This window comes from Chionomys nivalis, chromosome 2, assembly GCF_950005125.1.
Source record: "Chionomys nivalis chromosome 2, mChiNiv1.1, whole genome shotgun sequence".
NCBI lineage: Eukaryota > Metazoa > Chordata > Mammalia > Rodentia > Cricetidae > Chionomys > Chionomys nivalis.
Genome location: NC_080087.1, coordinates 107,109,209 through 107,124,176, shown reverse-complemented (window position 1 = coordinate 107,124,176; position 14,968 = coordinate 107,109,209). Strand labels below are relative to the sequence as shown.

The 14,968-nt window shown below is 45.5% G+C and overlaps 1 protein-coding gene across 8 annotated transcripts in view; it reads left to right on the top strand.

The window, feature by feature from the left end:
* The window catches only part of Agap1 (ArfGAP with GTPase domain, ankyrin repeat and PH domain 1), a 457,719-nt gene that overhangs the window by 219,677 nt on the left and 223,074 nt on the right, over positions 1 to 14,968 (top strand). For all 8 annotated transcript variants that reach the window (XM_057751814.1, XM_057751806.1, XM_057751796.1 and 5 more), the window contains one exon: positions 4,717 to 4,809. In XM_057751814.1, the coding sequence (XP_057607797.1) occupies positions 4,717 to 4,809 (93 nt within the window). The remainder of the gene's footprint in view (positions 1 to 4,716; positions 4,810 to 14,968) is intronic.

Genomic DNA, 14,968 nt, shown 5'->3' with positions numbered 1-14,968 from the left:
CTCTCTGACAATTGGAGCAGTAGCTAATCTTCCGTGGGTCTGTCACTTGGGACCACTTCTCAGGGGGGCAGAGGAGTCTTAGTAGTGGTATATGTGGGTTTTTTTTTCACTACTAAAAAGTCAGGAGCATGGACACTAGTGATGTTCAGCAAAAGTAATTGGTAGGACTGCTGGATAGGCCTGGAGGGGTCATTTTGGCTTCTGCATGGTACAGGAAAGTGTCTGGTAGGCTACAGTAGTGCATGGATGTAAGGCAGTGCATTATAAAGTTCTTAGACACAATGTGAGCAGTCACACGAACAGTTGGTTCCTAGCTGGATGCCCAGAGCAGGACTGTTGGTTAAGAAGGTACCACGTCCCAAAAAAGGTGCTCATTCACTTGTGACTCAGTGGGCCCAAAAAGCTAATTGCCATAACCACACCTGACTTCAGCAGCCTTGGGCCCCAAGAATGAAAGATAAGAAGTTTGTGTAAGCCCCACCACACACTATTATGAAGGGCTTGTGGTTCCTGCCTAGCACCACTCAGTCTTCATTAACTTTGCCTTCTACCATATGAAAGAAATATGAAAACAAGGAAATACCACTTTAAACAAAACTACTTGTAAGGAGATCCTGTCCCCTCTCTCCAAAAAGATCCTGGGGCCTGGATGATTGACAACTTAAATGACCTCAGTGATTGACAACTCACATGAGGGTTCTTAATGTTAAGACCTGAAGAAGAAGAAAAATGATTGGCTAATAGCTGCTCTTCAGCCTGTCTGTGCTCGGTACCTAGGAGCTGTGCGTGTGACCAGAGCTGGCCGCACTGAAGGGGAAATGGGCCGGAAGCCACAGAGCAACAGGTTTTATACAAGCTTGAAAGTGCACAGTGGCTGCAGATGCCAGCGAGCTGCACCCGAATTGACATCTCTTAGAGGGTCTCTGGCTGTGCATGTGCCGCGCATTTGCTGTCTTCCTCTGTAATGTCAGAAGACAGTTTGAGAATGAAGATTTTCACATCTTGAGTTCAGCTGCCCAACTGATGTTTGTGGAACAGAAATTTGGGGTCCTGCAAGTATCTAGCACTGCAACGGGTTTGTGCTGTGGCATTTAAGGTTCAGCTAACTGAAATTCCCAGAAAGGGCCAGCACATGGGTTCTTACCAGGCTTGGCTTTGCCGTTGTGTAGGATGGCAGTGGAGGTGGGTGCTGAACATTTTGAGTTGAAGGACTTGGAAACATTAACTCCACTAGATGTCAGTGTCATACAAGGAATGAAAAGAAAGCGAATTATTTCTAAAATCTAAGCAATTAAGAATCCAGATTTCAGTGGGTAACAGCCTGTTTCTATGTTTTAATATGTCCAGTTTTGTAGTCTTTAACCTTGTCACTGTGGGCGACTTTTGACTAACATTGTCACAGTGTGTATGTGTTTAGACCTGTCGGCAGCTGTGCCAGATACAAGCCATCTTAGTTACTATTCTGCAGCCGAATGGAGATGTAGTTGGTGGGCATTGTCCACTTGTCTATTAGCACATGCTAAAAAGGCTAGAGGTCATCTATATGCACATAACTCCCATCCCGCCCTCGCACGACTTTCAAAGTAATCCTGTGCCACACAGGGATAATGTCTTCAGCTGGCAGATGGTTTTATTTGCAAACATACATGCTTTAAACAAATAAATCCTATGTATTTTGTATGAAATTATATAAACTAAATCACTCCAGTTATAGAATGGTATGCATTATTTTGCAGTGACAATTATGTATGTCTTACCAAGGGGAATTTAAATTGTATCATGCTTTGTTAATTTTTTATGTAAGGCCATTGCCTTGAGAAAGGATGACCCATTGGATACCTGCCTTAGAAATACATACAGAATTTTTAGAACAGTTCATTTAGTAGCCCAATTTACATGGAATTGAAATATTTTATTAAATAATATTTTGAAATGTATAAGAATTACAAAGAAAAAACCTGCATGTGTTCTCTGTGCTAATGAGAGAGGTGGTTTGCAGCCACTAGCTTCATGAAGGATACACATTCTCAGTGGAAGTCCAAGCCTCCCAATCCGTTCCCCTGCCTCTGTTCTAGGGGCTTGCCGTTTACCTGAGTAGGTGTGGATGTGCTGCCTGCATTTGTGGTGTTACGCTTGCAAGGCTCCTTAAGTTCTGTGTGGTGTTGCTTCATGTCTTTTCAAGCTTTTAAAGAATTGGGTCTTTATATGGTGTTTTTCAAAGCTTGCTGTGTGATGCTGATTCCATTAAATAGTTCAGCACACCGTCATCCAGAGATGGCAAAGATGGTACAGAACTTGGACCTACTCGGAAAAGCTCACTGGAGAAAAAGGGACAATGAAATCCATAGTGTAAAAGAATTGATCCTTGGTGTCTTGCCAAGAACAGGAGCCCTAAAGCCTGGCATGGTGCGTTCCATCTGTTCCTGCCTTATTGGTTGGAGCTAGGAGAGCAAGCTCTGTTTGATGGGCATCATTGCCAGTCACGATTCTCTGCCCAGTGTCCAGGGGATTTTGTTTATTGTGTATAGGGAGTTAAACATTTTTTGAAATAAAGTAAATAATCCTTCCCTTTCGTCTATCTTGGGTGTCTGTGGGGCTCAGCAGTCGTTCTGTTGGCTTGAAGTCTACGGGTGTGCAGTGAGAGTGATGAGCTCTGATGCTGAAGAATGCGGCAGGCTGGGTGTAGCCATGGGTACCACGGGCTGCCAGGATCATCTAATGAGCAGTTTAGGTACAGAGGGGAGGATGCTCACTGTGGAGACTCTCCAGGGTGGGCAGGAAAGCCAGGAGTCTTCCTTCAGGATTCGGAGGTGCAAGGTTTCATTGCTAGTTGTGGTTTAGTTGTTGGATTGCAGTCTCCTTGAGTCAGCCTGTTGTAGATGGCAAGCCTGGCAAACCCTCTGCCCGGCAGCTTGTCGGAGCTCTGTCCTTTAGTTTTATGGCACTTCCACAAACATCGTATCATTGTTGGTGGATTTCCCTTTTTCCAGTGTGTACCCCGAGTTTCTCTCTCATTTGTCTCGGAGCCTGTGATTGTGCCGAGCATGACTCCCGTTTCTTTACATGTTTGGAGCTGCGCAGCGACTCTGGCTGCTGCTTCCTGCTTCCGTGGAATCCGGAATTCTACGCAGAGAACAGTGATTGGGGACAGATGCGCCGCCTCCAGGAAAATGTTCATTTTTTTTTAAATGTTTGTTTTGTTAATTATTCTGCTTAATGGAGAATAATGAAGATGGATTTTCAAACTTAGGTTTTAGAATTGATAAAGTTCCCCAAATGCCCTTAATGCTCTCCATTGATTCAGAATTTCTGAAACGTTGTCGGCTATGAGCTTTGGGACTTCATTTTCCAGTTGGAAACCTTGTGTGTCCATGAACTGACTTGGGGGACAGAGGTAGCTGTGTGAAGTTTTGCTTTGCATGACTAACTGAAGAGTAAAGGCAGAAGGAGTTTATGTTGAAGTTCATGATGTAGGCACACAGCATGGGGCACCAAGGAGGCATTTAATAAACGCAAAAGCCCCTGTAATATCAGCTAAGAGCGCGGTTTCTCACATGCACCACCACGTGACAAAAATCACCACCTTTGAAGTGTCTGTGCCCAGTTGATATCACAGGCATCTTTCCCTGAGTCTTCAGGCAGTAACCCGCCCCGTCAGCCCTTGCTTTTATTGCCTCTCAGGTCCTTGCCTTTTTGGATACTGTTTTAGAAGCATCTTCTGCTTCGTCCCATATCCTTTTGAATCTGAATTTCATTAGCTGCTCCCAGCACCACCGGACAGCACCGAGTCTCTCTGTTTCATATATCATCTCAGATTTGAAAAGCACAGGAAAATGTTTCTCCATTTTCAATATTGCGTGAGTAATGTTCCCATTGAAAAGTAATGGAGTGAAGTTGTCACTTGTCAGCACTGTTATTAAGGAGGACGAGTCTCAGATCTTTCTCTCATAATAAAATAAATCTGTCAGACAATCACCATGCTTACACTTGCTCATGCCAGCAGGAGCCGGGACATGGACGGTGACTGGCGTGCTCCCGCAGCTTTCCTCAGTGCCCTCCTCCCCGCACCTGCCAGCCACTGGGCAGTTCATACAGCATCAACAAGCCGTCCAAGACAACTGGCTCAAGAACCGGCAAACAAACAGTTGTTCATTGCACCCTCGAATATTGACATTTTTTGTAAAAAAAAAAAAAAAAAAACTATTTCCAGTTTTTGCCTCCGTTATCTTTTTGTTGCACAGTAGACCGCTTTAACTTTGAATTGCTATTTTCTAACCGACCAGAAGCAATAAAAGGAAACATTCCTTGCTCTTTGAAACAACTCGCCAGGGGTATACCAGTAAGTTACACTACTGAGTGGTTAATAGACTTTTTAAATCGTCTAGACATTAATTTAATCCATACATTTCTGCACTTGGACTTCCAGATAACCTTTGAGGGCCCCCCTCTCCTCAGCTATGCTTACTGCAGCTCTAGAATGTGTTTTCTCGTTGGGTGTTGCTTTCCTGGACGGTCCATTGGTTTCTAGTAATTGCATTTTGAACTCTTTAAAAAAGAATTAAAAGATAATTTCGCAGTAGAAAAGTCAGGGGGAAAGTTTAGAAAATTCTCTTTGGAATGATGAGTCAGTACAGATGAACGGCTGGGGGTGGCAGTTCTGAATCCGTCTGGCAGCCTCTACCCTTGCCCAAATGCTAACTTTACTTTTGCTTGCAGTCTAGGAAAGGGAGCGACCCAGACAAAGAGAAGAAAGGCCTGGAGAGCCGTGCGGACAGCATCGGGAGCGGGCGAGCCATCCCAATTAAACAGGTACACTTGTCCCCTTCCCTGCTCGCTGGAGACATACCTCGGTGCAGCCTGAGATGGTGCTGGCTCGGGCACCAGGGTTTGTTTGATGTGCTCTGTTGATGAATGTAGAAGTCACTCACTTGACATCAATTAGAAGGGGTTCCTGTGAGTATTAAAATGGGATCATTAGAATAAGAAGAGGGAAATGCGACAACAGCTCTAATGAAGTGCGGTCTGCCCGCCTGCATATGGAGTGTGTTTCCATGCTGCACTGGCTTCAAAGGCTGCCTTTGTAGCGTGGCTTTGATTGGGCCGCTGGCCGCCAGACGACAGGGGTAAATCAGATCGCTGTAGAAGAACCCCTTGTGATCACAGGAATAGCCTGACGTGGCCCTAATTTGCTCTTGCAGACGGACATCTGAACACTGTTTCAGGCTGGTCTGTAACAACGAGGCAATTAGTTGTAATAATCATAGCTGGCGTGTCAGCTGTGCGCTCTTGTTTGTAATTTGCTAATGAAGGGATTGTAACTTTGATTAGGTTCAGTTTCATTTAGACCTTATTATACACAGGAACATTTACAGCTGTAATGTGGGGCCTTAATTAAACTTCCCCATTACACAACAGGACTTGAATTCAAGCATTTGTTTTGGCCAATGTTGCTAGCCTGAAATGGGTTTTCATTAGCCCGGAAACCGGGTCCTAAATTGCTTCACGTCTCTAGCAAGACACACTGGAATTCACGTGTGACGTCTTCAGCTGCTTCGTTTCCGAAACAATAAGAATAAAGAGTTCAACCCTGCTCAGCGGCTCTGGAAATGTCATCTGTTTTGGTTGATAAAGAAGGCCAATTGATTTAGAGTGTGTTCTGTTGGGGTGGGGGCAGGAAATCTGTGGTCAGGAGATAGCTCTGCCTTCCACGGGATGACACTGGTGGCCTGCTCGTAGCGTTGGTTGATCTAGGGAATCCACCACCTTTTCTGTAGCTACCACCCAGCTTCACTTGGCCTGAGCCTGTGGGTCCTGAGGGGGAAGAGTATTCGTGCCGATATAGCAGACTCTCCTCAGCGGTGCAGGTTTCACCTGTTTGTAGCTAATGGCTGCAGCCCTTGTGAGAAGCTGGGTTATTTCAGATTGAAGATGTGGGAGTTAAGGAGCCACGGGATTTCTGAGAAACCAGGACTACTGTATTCCTACCATCCTCCGGCTGGGGACCAGAGTGGCCTGTGCGCCACATATGCCCTCTGTTCAGAGGGCTGTGTGAGCCTTTGACCCAGGGGAGAAAGGCCTACAGGCATTAGCCAAGGGTATTGTGCTTCTGTATGGGACCATCCTTACTATTCTGGGTGATAGATTTTGGGGGCCAGCTTGCAGCACCTCGAAGAAAAATGTTCACATGTGTTTACAAATAAGGCAAGTGAGCCTTCCTGGTGATGGGCAGTGCTTTCCTTATAAACAGGCTGATTATTTTTTCCTGGTGGTGGGCAGTGTTTTCCTTATAAACAGGCTTATTATTTTTGAAGGCCATGTACATAGTTGTTTACTAACGTTGCTTATTTAATTATAATCCAAGTCTACAGAAAACCCTTTTAATGTATAATTTCTGTGCAGTGTTACTTCATGTAGAGTTATAAAAATTATTGAGCTGTTATTCACTTAAAAACCTGCTGCTAGGACATTGAAGAAGATTGTTTCTTGATGGACATCATCTTCCTGATTTCTGTCAACTCCTGGTTGAGGGAAGAGGGGGTTCACTTTCTCAGCTGGAAACTCATGGTGAGCCAGCCAGGCTCTGGTGTAATTTGGAACCTCACTTCATTTGTTCCCTGCTCATCTTTAGACCCGACCAGCTTCTCAAACTGGACTCTCAGTTTGCAAAGATTAAGGTTGACAGTCTAGTATGAAATGCGGGCTCTGCATTCCTTGGAAGCCTTTCTCTCCTGGACGTTCGTGATATTCTCCTTGAAGTCTAAATGTTGGTTTCCTCATGACTTTGGACTCAGGGCGTACTTGATTTTACCCATTCAGTGCTTACAGTAGGAACCATGGACTAACTCCTACAAGGGTGTGCTCCCAGCATCACATGGTCCCACTGTAATTGATACTTAAGCCTCACACCCCACCCTTCATGTGCTAAGTGTGGACCTGGAAGAAGAAAACTCTTACACCTAGGCATTCTGCAGGGATCCATTCCATCCAGACTGCGGTTTGTCGAATGAGCTGTACTAGGTGCTTGTGCAGAGCCTTCCTGCACCTTCTCTGGAATAAGGTAGAGGTTGTAGGTCGTCTGGGTTGTTACAGTGACCTAACACTGCATGCTTTGTATGCTCACACTTTAAAAGTACGCGGGTCGTTCCAGTGTATATACTCCTCACTGCCCCGCCCTGCTGTGGTGACCTCTGTATGGAAACAAGAGGATTGAGAGGATGGAGTCCGAAGGGGCGGTATCTGCCTAGAATATTCTAGAACGTGCACAGTGTGTTTCTGATAACACTTCTGTGTTCTTTCCATTACATGTTGACAGGAAGCCTACAAAGTAAAGTTGACAGTTTTAAAGATTACTGTTTTTAGTGTGTGTATGTATGTGTGCCTGTGTTAGGTTTTTTTTTTTTTTTGCAGGGGTGGGTTTCGAGACAGGGTTTCTCTGTAGCTTTGGAGCCTGTCCTGGAACTAGCGCTTGTAGACCAGGCTGGCCTTGAACTCAACAAAGATCCACCTTCCTCTGCCTCTTGGGATTAAAGGCGTGCGCCACTACCGCCCTGCTGCCTATGTTAGTTTTATGTGCTCCATGTACATGCAGGTACCTGCAGAAGTCAGAAGGTGGCATTGAATCCACTGGAAGTGGAGTTACAGGTGATTGTAAGCTACCACATGTGTGGGTGCTGGGAACCAAACTTGGGTCCTCTGCAAAAGCTTCGAGTGGTCTTCACCACTAAACCACCTTTTCATCCCCAAGCTGTAGGTGTTAAGTCAAACATGGGAACTCTCAGCTCCCACAAAATTCTCTGGTGCTGTGTAGAAGAAACAGCTGAGGCTGTGCCTGTAGCAGTGTCTTTCTCCAGGGATGCTGCAGTAATGCGCATCTGTCCTCCCGGGAAAACATTGCTGTTCATTTGCAACTGCTGCCACTGTCCCTCTCACGTGCAGCAGAGTCCTTGGTCTTCAATGAATCCAAGTTGAAACTTGTCAGAGCCCCACCCAGCTGCTGGACCATTGGCCTCAAGGCAGAGGAGTGACTCAGAAGCTCCTGTCCTGTCCTTGAACACTTGCTGTTCTGGCCACTCCGCTCTTCTGCTCTTCCACAGGAATTTTGCAAGTGCGGCAGTCTGCACGTCCTGCAACCTCGCTCATGGTTGTACAGGTTGCCCATTTGCATAGGTTGCTTTTCCCTTGTTTAACTGTAACAGGTAGCTGGCCAAGTCACCATCACTGGTGACTTTATTTCTCCCTTTCTTCAGTCTAAGATTCCCAAGACTAAGGAATTGTTTTCTAGCCTTTAATTTCATTTCTTCAGGATCAGGACCCAACTCTTCTTCTGTCCTATCTGGGTATCCAGAGTAGATGGATTTACAGAATCCTGTTTCTTTTCTTACTAATAAGATAAAGGTCTATTTGAGTAGAAATAAAAAAGGCAAAGCAAGAAAAATAAAAGCCAGCGGCCCAGCTCAGCGGCCAGTGGGCTTGTCACGTATTAATTTTTCATCGCTGTGGCAAGTTGTACATACATAATCACTTGATTGCAGTGGGAGTTAGGGAGCTCCTATGGTGTCATTTGCATAAATCTTGTTAAGTCAATGGCAGTTAATGAAGTACAAATGAGCCCGGAGAAGGTGACATGCAAATCGTGGGTGGCAGATGGGAGGTCTGTTTGGGGGACGGCAGCTGTGTACTCTCTTTTCTTCTTTCTCTTTAGCATTTTTTAATCTCTATATTTGAGTGCAGATACACAGCCATAAGCCTCCTCCCCTCCCGTGGACTCCCAGCCAGGGTCTAATGCTCATGCTGAGAGTCAGGGATGGCAGGAGCATGCCTCACACACGCATACACACGAGTAGGCGTGAGGTCACTTTAGCTCGTCACACTTTCACAATTGAATTTGGATTTCAGTTGGTGGGGACAAACAAAAACAAGCCTGCGCAGACGTCCCAAAGATTCCAATCATGCAGATACTGTTTCTACTTAACTGGCTTCTGTTCGGGGATCTTTCTTCACTGTTCATGCCGGCCAGCTGCAGGTAGGGAGTCTCAGAGTCCCATACTGTGAGCCTGCCGTGCCCAGAGTGACTTTGCTATTGAAATCAGGTCTGGTGAAGACCCCATCTTGTCAGTGCAGAGTCCCCACAGGCTGGTCTCTGCTTTACCTGGGGTGTCCTTTGTTGGGGGAGGGTTTGCAAAGCCCTGCAAAACACTGCTTCTGCCTTCTGCTTTTAGAAGCCCCGGGTTTCTTATTCGATCGATAGTTTTGATAATTTGAGAGAGTCTAGACTTCACCGAAGAACCCCAGGGAGGTGTATGTAGAAAGCCTGAACCCTGCAGCAGTAGGGTGCTGAGTCCTTGCTGCTCACCTGGATTCTATCCTTGGGATTTCTCCAAGCAGTTTCCAGATCTTTGGATATCCATCCCACATCTCTGCTATGGCTCAGGAGACGCATCTCCGCAATTGTGAAAGAACCTATCTTGTGCCTTCAGTGTCCTGAAGTGGGGGTGGGGCTCTCAAGTCCAGGAGGCCTTTTATTCTCAGATCAGTGGTCAGCCTAGTCCTGATATCATACTGGCCCCTCCAAGTTCCTGTTCTGCCCAGGGGGCGTAGGGGGCATGAGTGACCGTGTGCTGTGATCTGTCAGAGTACTGTGGGGTGTTAGTTACTTTTCTAATCAATGTGACAGAAGAACCCAGGGGAAGAAAGTGTTGACTGTGATCACAGCTCCAGGATGTGGTCAGTCATGGCCTCAGGAGTGTGGGGCAGCTGGTCACATTGTACCCATAGTCAGCAAGCAAAGAGAGACAAAGGCTGGTACTCAGTTCTCTTCTTCCTCTTTTTCTTTTTCTTTCTCTTTTATTAAATCTGGGATCCCTGCCCATCAGATGATGTCACCCACATTCAGTGGGGGTTTTCTTTTCAGTGAGATTACTCCCTAGAAATGTACTCACAGGCATGTCCAGAGGTGTGTCTCCTGGGTGACTCTAAATCCAGGCAGGTTGACAATGACAAGTAAGCATCACATAGTGTCATAGGCTGTTATCCTGTTAGTGCGCGGCAGACACCATGCCCCATCGTTGCACTGATATCCCTGTTACCTGACAGGGCAAGGAAAAACCATTTGGGAGGGCCTCTTTTGGGAGCGTAGTATTTCAGTGCAGGCAGCTGCTTCTCCTGAGGAGGAAAGAATGTGGCTGAATAGTCCTGGTTACCACCCTAGGACAAGGGTGTGTCTATGGCCACCTTCTGGGCCATCAGGTGAGGTGCTCCTCCGCTGGCCTACCAGAGGGCAGGCAGAATCATTCTGAAGCAAGTGGCTAGAGTGTGCCTCCGGCTATTGCTGCAGTGGGGCCTTTGTAGATGTTGGGATGCCCTCAGACTGAGATTTCTCAGCCAGGCTACCACAAGGGCACTTGACCAGTGACGGGGCTGCGCCGTACTCAAGGCTGCCAGGATAAAGGAGTGGCCTGTTAGATGGTCCATCCCTGAGGATTTGAATAATTTACAGAAAATGTTTTAAGAGTATTTACCATAAAGCATTAGCAAAAGTTGAGCACTAAACTCAAGATTCTTTTATCTTTTCAAGTCATACAAAGGGTTTCACTATAGCGTTTTCATTCTGTTATGACCTTCCATGCTAATAGTCTTTAACAGCTTGAATTGTATCTGGCATTGCCCAACCCTGCTTAATTCCTTCCTATCCCTGTGTCTCGGGAGGAAATGGGTCCCTCTGATTTGTCTCAAAAACTTCTGGTTTGGGAACAGACACAATGATCCCCCTGGGGTATGTGACCTGGCTCTCAGACTGGACACTCCAAAAGATGGGTGGTATGTCTACAGTGCACTCTACATGGAAGAGTTCTGGGAATGTTGGTATAGGGTTCTACACAAACCTAAGGCCAAGGTTGTGTTTGTAGGTGGCTGTAATGAAACCATTAACCCGCACCCCACCAAGCCCACATCAGACCTCCCACCTGTGATACTGACCCATGTCTCTCTGGCCACAGTGCTCCTGCATGCTGTCTGCAGTAGAATGTCCCTGCCACCCTCAGCGTGCTCACCCCTGACAGCAGATTCCCCCGTGGACCTGCTCCACTGAGAAGGGCGCATCTGAAGTCCTCAATGGTATCCGTCCTAGGCTTTTCAAGAAAGGCCTCACACAGTGACATTTTTATCTAGTCGTAGCAAAAGTACATTTTCCTTTCCTTTATCTCAAGAAGAGAATTTATTTTTAACTGAGTCACTGATGGCCAAGTTTTAAAGCCAAGTACACCATTTCCTCTTGATACCAACACTGACAGCTAAACTTAAATACATTAGAAACTTGATGAAATTTAATGGACATAGAAGAGCTTGGAAATATTTTTATAAGTTTCTTCATTTCCTTTGAAGTACCTAATACCAGAGTTGTTTGTAGATGAGGGAAAATGAAAACACAAAACACTTGCCATCTTAGAGCCCTCTCACACAGCATCAGTCCCTTACCTGCCTTCCTGAGTCTGTCTTTCTGCCTATGGGGCAGCATTAGCATCAGCCCAGTGCTCCCAAGTGCAGTCTGTAGTGGGGTGCTTGCAGTGATGAGCTGAGTGCTCCCTGCACGTGTGAAAGGCTTCTGACGTGTTAGGACCGTGTACTGCTTTAGATCAGAGCCCTGCTTAAATTCTACCAGCCTGGGCCCAGTTACAGATGAGGAGTCTGCACCTCTGACCCACCAAGGTTGTAGCACTAACAAGGGAAGGAGCTGGGATCAACCCTCTCAGCCCTACAGCAAGCCTTCCGCAAATCTTCTCAACTGCATTTCCCATCTAATACTGGCCATGATACAGTATACACTCCTCAGCAGTGCCGGTGGCTTTGTCTTGTGTAGGACCTAGATGCGGGCTAAATGGGGTCTTATTGTGTTACCCTGAGGCAGATGATATGTAAATCAGGGTTGCAAAGTTGAGTCTTTAAATTGAGCACTTGTTTGCTAGGTGATGCTGATAATGCCCAGGGTCTATACTTTGAGTTTCTCTTACCTAGGCACATGGGGGCTCCTGGAGTTTCTCACCTTTGAGGGTCAAAGTTGATCCCAGAAGCTTATACTTTACATATGATGACATGTGGTATCTTCCTTGTTCTTCTCTCAACACCTTGTTGAATATTGGGATTTTTTCTGCTTCCCTTCGCTGTGTGTACTCATGATGGAATGCTGTCTCCGTGGAGAGGACACAGTAGTTGGTAGGTGCAAGCGTGGTAATGGTGGAAGTGGTAGCGATGATGGTGGAAATGGTATTACTGAATTTTGTAATGATTGTGGCGGTGATTGTAGAGGTGGTGTTGTTGGTAGAGGTGGTAATGTGGTAGTGATGGTGGTGGTAGAGACGGTAGTGATGGTCGTGATCGTTGTAGAGGTGGTAGTGATGGTGTTGTGAGTGGTGGTGGTGGTAGTGGTAGAGGTGGTAGTGATGGTGGTGTGAGTGGTGGTGGTGTTGGTGGTAGTGGTGGTAGAGGTGGTAGTGATGGTGGTATTGGTAGTGGTGGTAGAGGTGGTAGTGATGGTGGTGTGAGTGGTGGTGGTGTTGATGGTAGTGGTGGTAGAGGTGGTAGTGATGGTGGTATTGGTAGTGGTGGTAGAGGTGGTAGTGATGGTGGTGTGGGTGGTGGTGGTGGTAGTGGTGGTGATGATAGTGCTGTTAGTGAAGATGTGATGGTAGAAGTGGTGGTGACGATGGTAGTGGAGGGGACAGTGGTGGCAGTAGCGGTAGGCAATAAGCATGTAAGTTGATGGTGTGAACATTTTTTCTTCCTCAAATGAATTTTATATTCCTCTGAAAGAATTGGTTAATGTTGAAGAAGCTGTGCTGTACATTGTTACACTTTAGAAACTATAATTTTTAACCTATCATCTCTATATTTAACTCTGTTTCATGTATATAAGATGCTATATTTGGATCACACAAGTGACCATTCTCTGTCTGTTCTTCAAAGAATAAAAGCCTTTGTCGGTGGCCCGGAAGTCATCTCAGACAACCAGTTTCTCTCACCCCTTCTACTTCTTAGAAGTAATTTGAAAAAAAAAATTGTCTCTAAATAAATGTCTTCGTGCTCATCATTTACTTAGGAGGAGTTTTTAAATGTTAAAACCACAGATTTAAATAATACTAGTCAGTGGCTTCATGGCTAAAATATTATGCAAATATTCATTCTCCACCACCACTTCGTTGTTCTATAGAAAACTGTTTAAAGTTTGTAAGTATCATGGGAACTCCATAAAAATACACAAGCCAAGATGCTTCTGGGAGTCCCACCTGGGTCATCAGATGATACTGAGGACATCAGGGTCCCCTATTAGGTCATTAGTCTCATTAACAAAAGAATTTAGGAATGGACTCAAGTGATGCATGAGGGTATTTTTAAAACACCCCAGGACAAACAAGCTGTAAATCTCAGCAGCTGCCCAAAGAACAATGGGCAAAAAAAGAAAAAGCTAGGCTGTTTGAGGTAGCATGGGGGACAACCATAGTGGGCAAACAGCCACATGGCAGGGAAGGGACTCTTTGAGAAAAGTAAGGAAATGCAGAGTGTTGGGGGAAGTGTGCTTACATGGCGGGGGGGAGGGGGGTGTAGAAAGAGGAGAAGGAAGTTACAGTCTCATAGTTATTCAGAAAAGGTCACGTGGGGTCACATGCCCATATAAGCCTCTACACGAAGGGTGACGATTCTGGGAAGGAAAAGTACAGTACCTCATTGAAGGACTAATTATTCCCACCTATCTCTTTAGCATGGCTAAGGTGAGCCTGCCTTCCTAGAAGTGGTCCTTTGGCTTTTGATTGGTCCCACCCGAGCCAGAGATTCTATTCTCTTGACCAGTTTCCCTTGATGAGACATTAGTGATGCTCCAGCACTATCTCAAAGAATGACTTGTTAGAGAAGAACGGGACATAGATCATCTTGAGTAGGTGCCAGGCCCTGTCTCAGGCAATGGAGACTTGAACTGTTGGCTAATAATTCTTTGGTTTAGCCACTAATAAGCAATCACATCAGGAGAAGCAATGCGTTAGGGACTGTGCTGCTCTGCTACTGAAGGCTTCTTGGAGGACAATTTAGCACAAATACCTTAGGAAAACACCTGGCCGATTCTGTCCCCATAATCTCCTATCTAGAACTATATTCCAAGAAAATAATTCACAGGGAGAAAGGTGAGAACAGTCTCCAGCAGAGTCATTCCTACTGTTGAAAACTGAGCATGGATGCCAGGCAAGGAGAAGCATTGGACTATGTGTGCACCTCGCTACCTCTGCTTTCAGACAGTTCCTCAGTTTGCATTGCCATTCTCAACCTCGAGCCTTTGTTAGGAACATTGCTCAGCCATCTTGGACTGTCTGATGTGTCTTGAATAGCTGCTGGGTGTGGGCTGAGTTTCTAGAGGGGAGGACATAGCACCCACTCTTTGGTGTGTGTATGAGGAAGCACCTGGTTCACCCACTGCAGTCTGTGACCTTAGCTGCTGCCAATTGGAGAAGGCAAGAGATGCCAGGTTTCTTCATAGAAAGTCACTATTGAGTGTCCCCTTTGGTGATGGTAGTGGGTGAGGACATTGAATTGCTACTCAGATGCTGTGGCCGTAGTCTATAAAACTGTTTTCATAAGTTGTATTCAGTCATGTATCAGTTTAACAAAATTACTTTCTTCTGAAAAATTCTCATAGTCTAATATACCATGTGTACCATGTGTTTGCTTATGTGTGTTTTGTGTATATGTATATTTATATGCGTGAGTATAGGTGTATGTCTGTTTTGTGTGCATGTGTGTGTGCTGTAGGCTAGCAGAACTTATCTCCTAGCTCTTATACAAGAATATCAAGGGTGTTAGTACATAGACTGCTGTTTTTTCCAGTGTCGATCATATCTTTAAATTTTATTGCAACTCAAATATTTCAGAGTTTGGTTGTTAGAGTGGATTGTTTGTTTTTTTGTTTTTGTTTTTTTTTAAGGGAAAT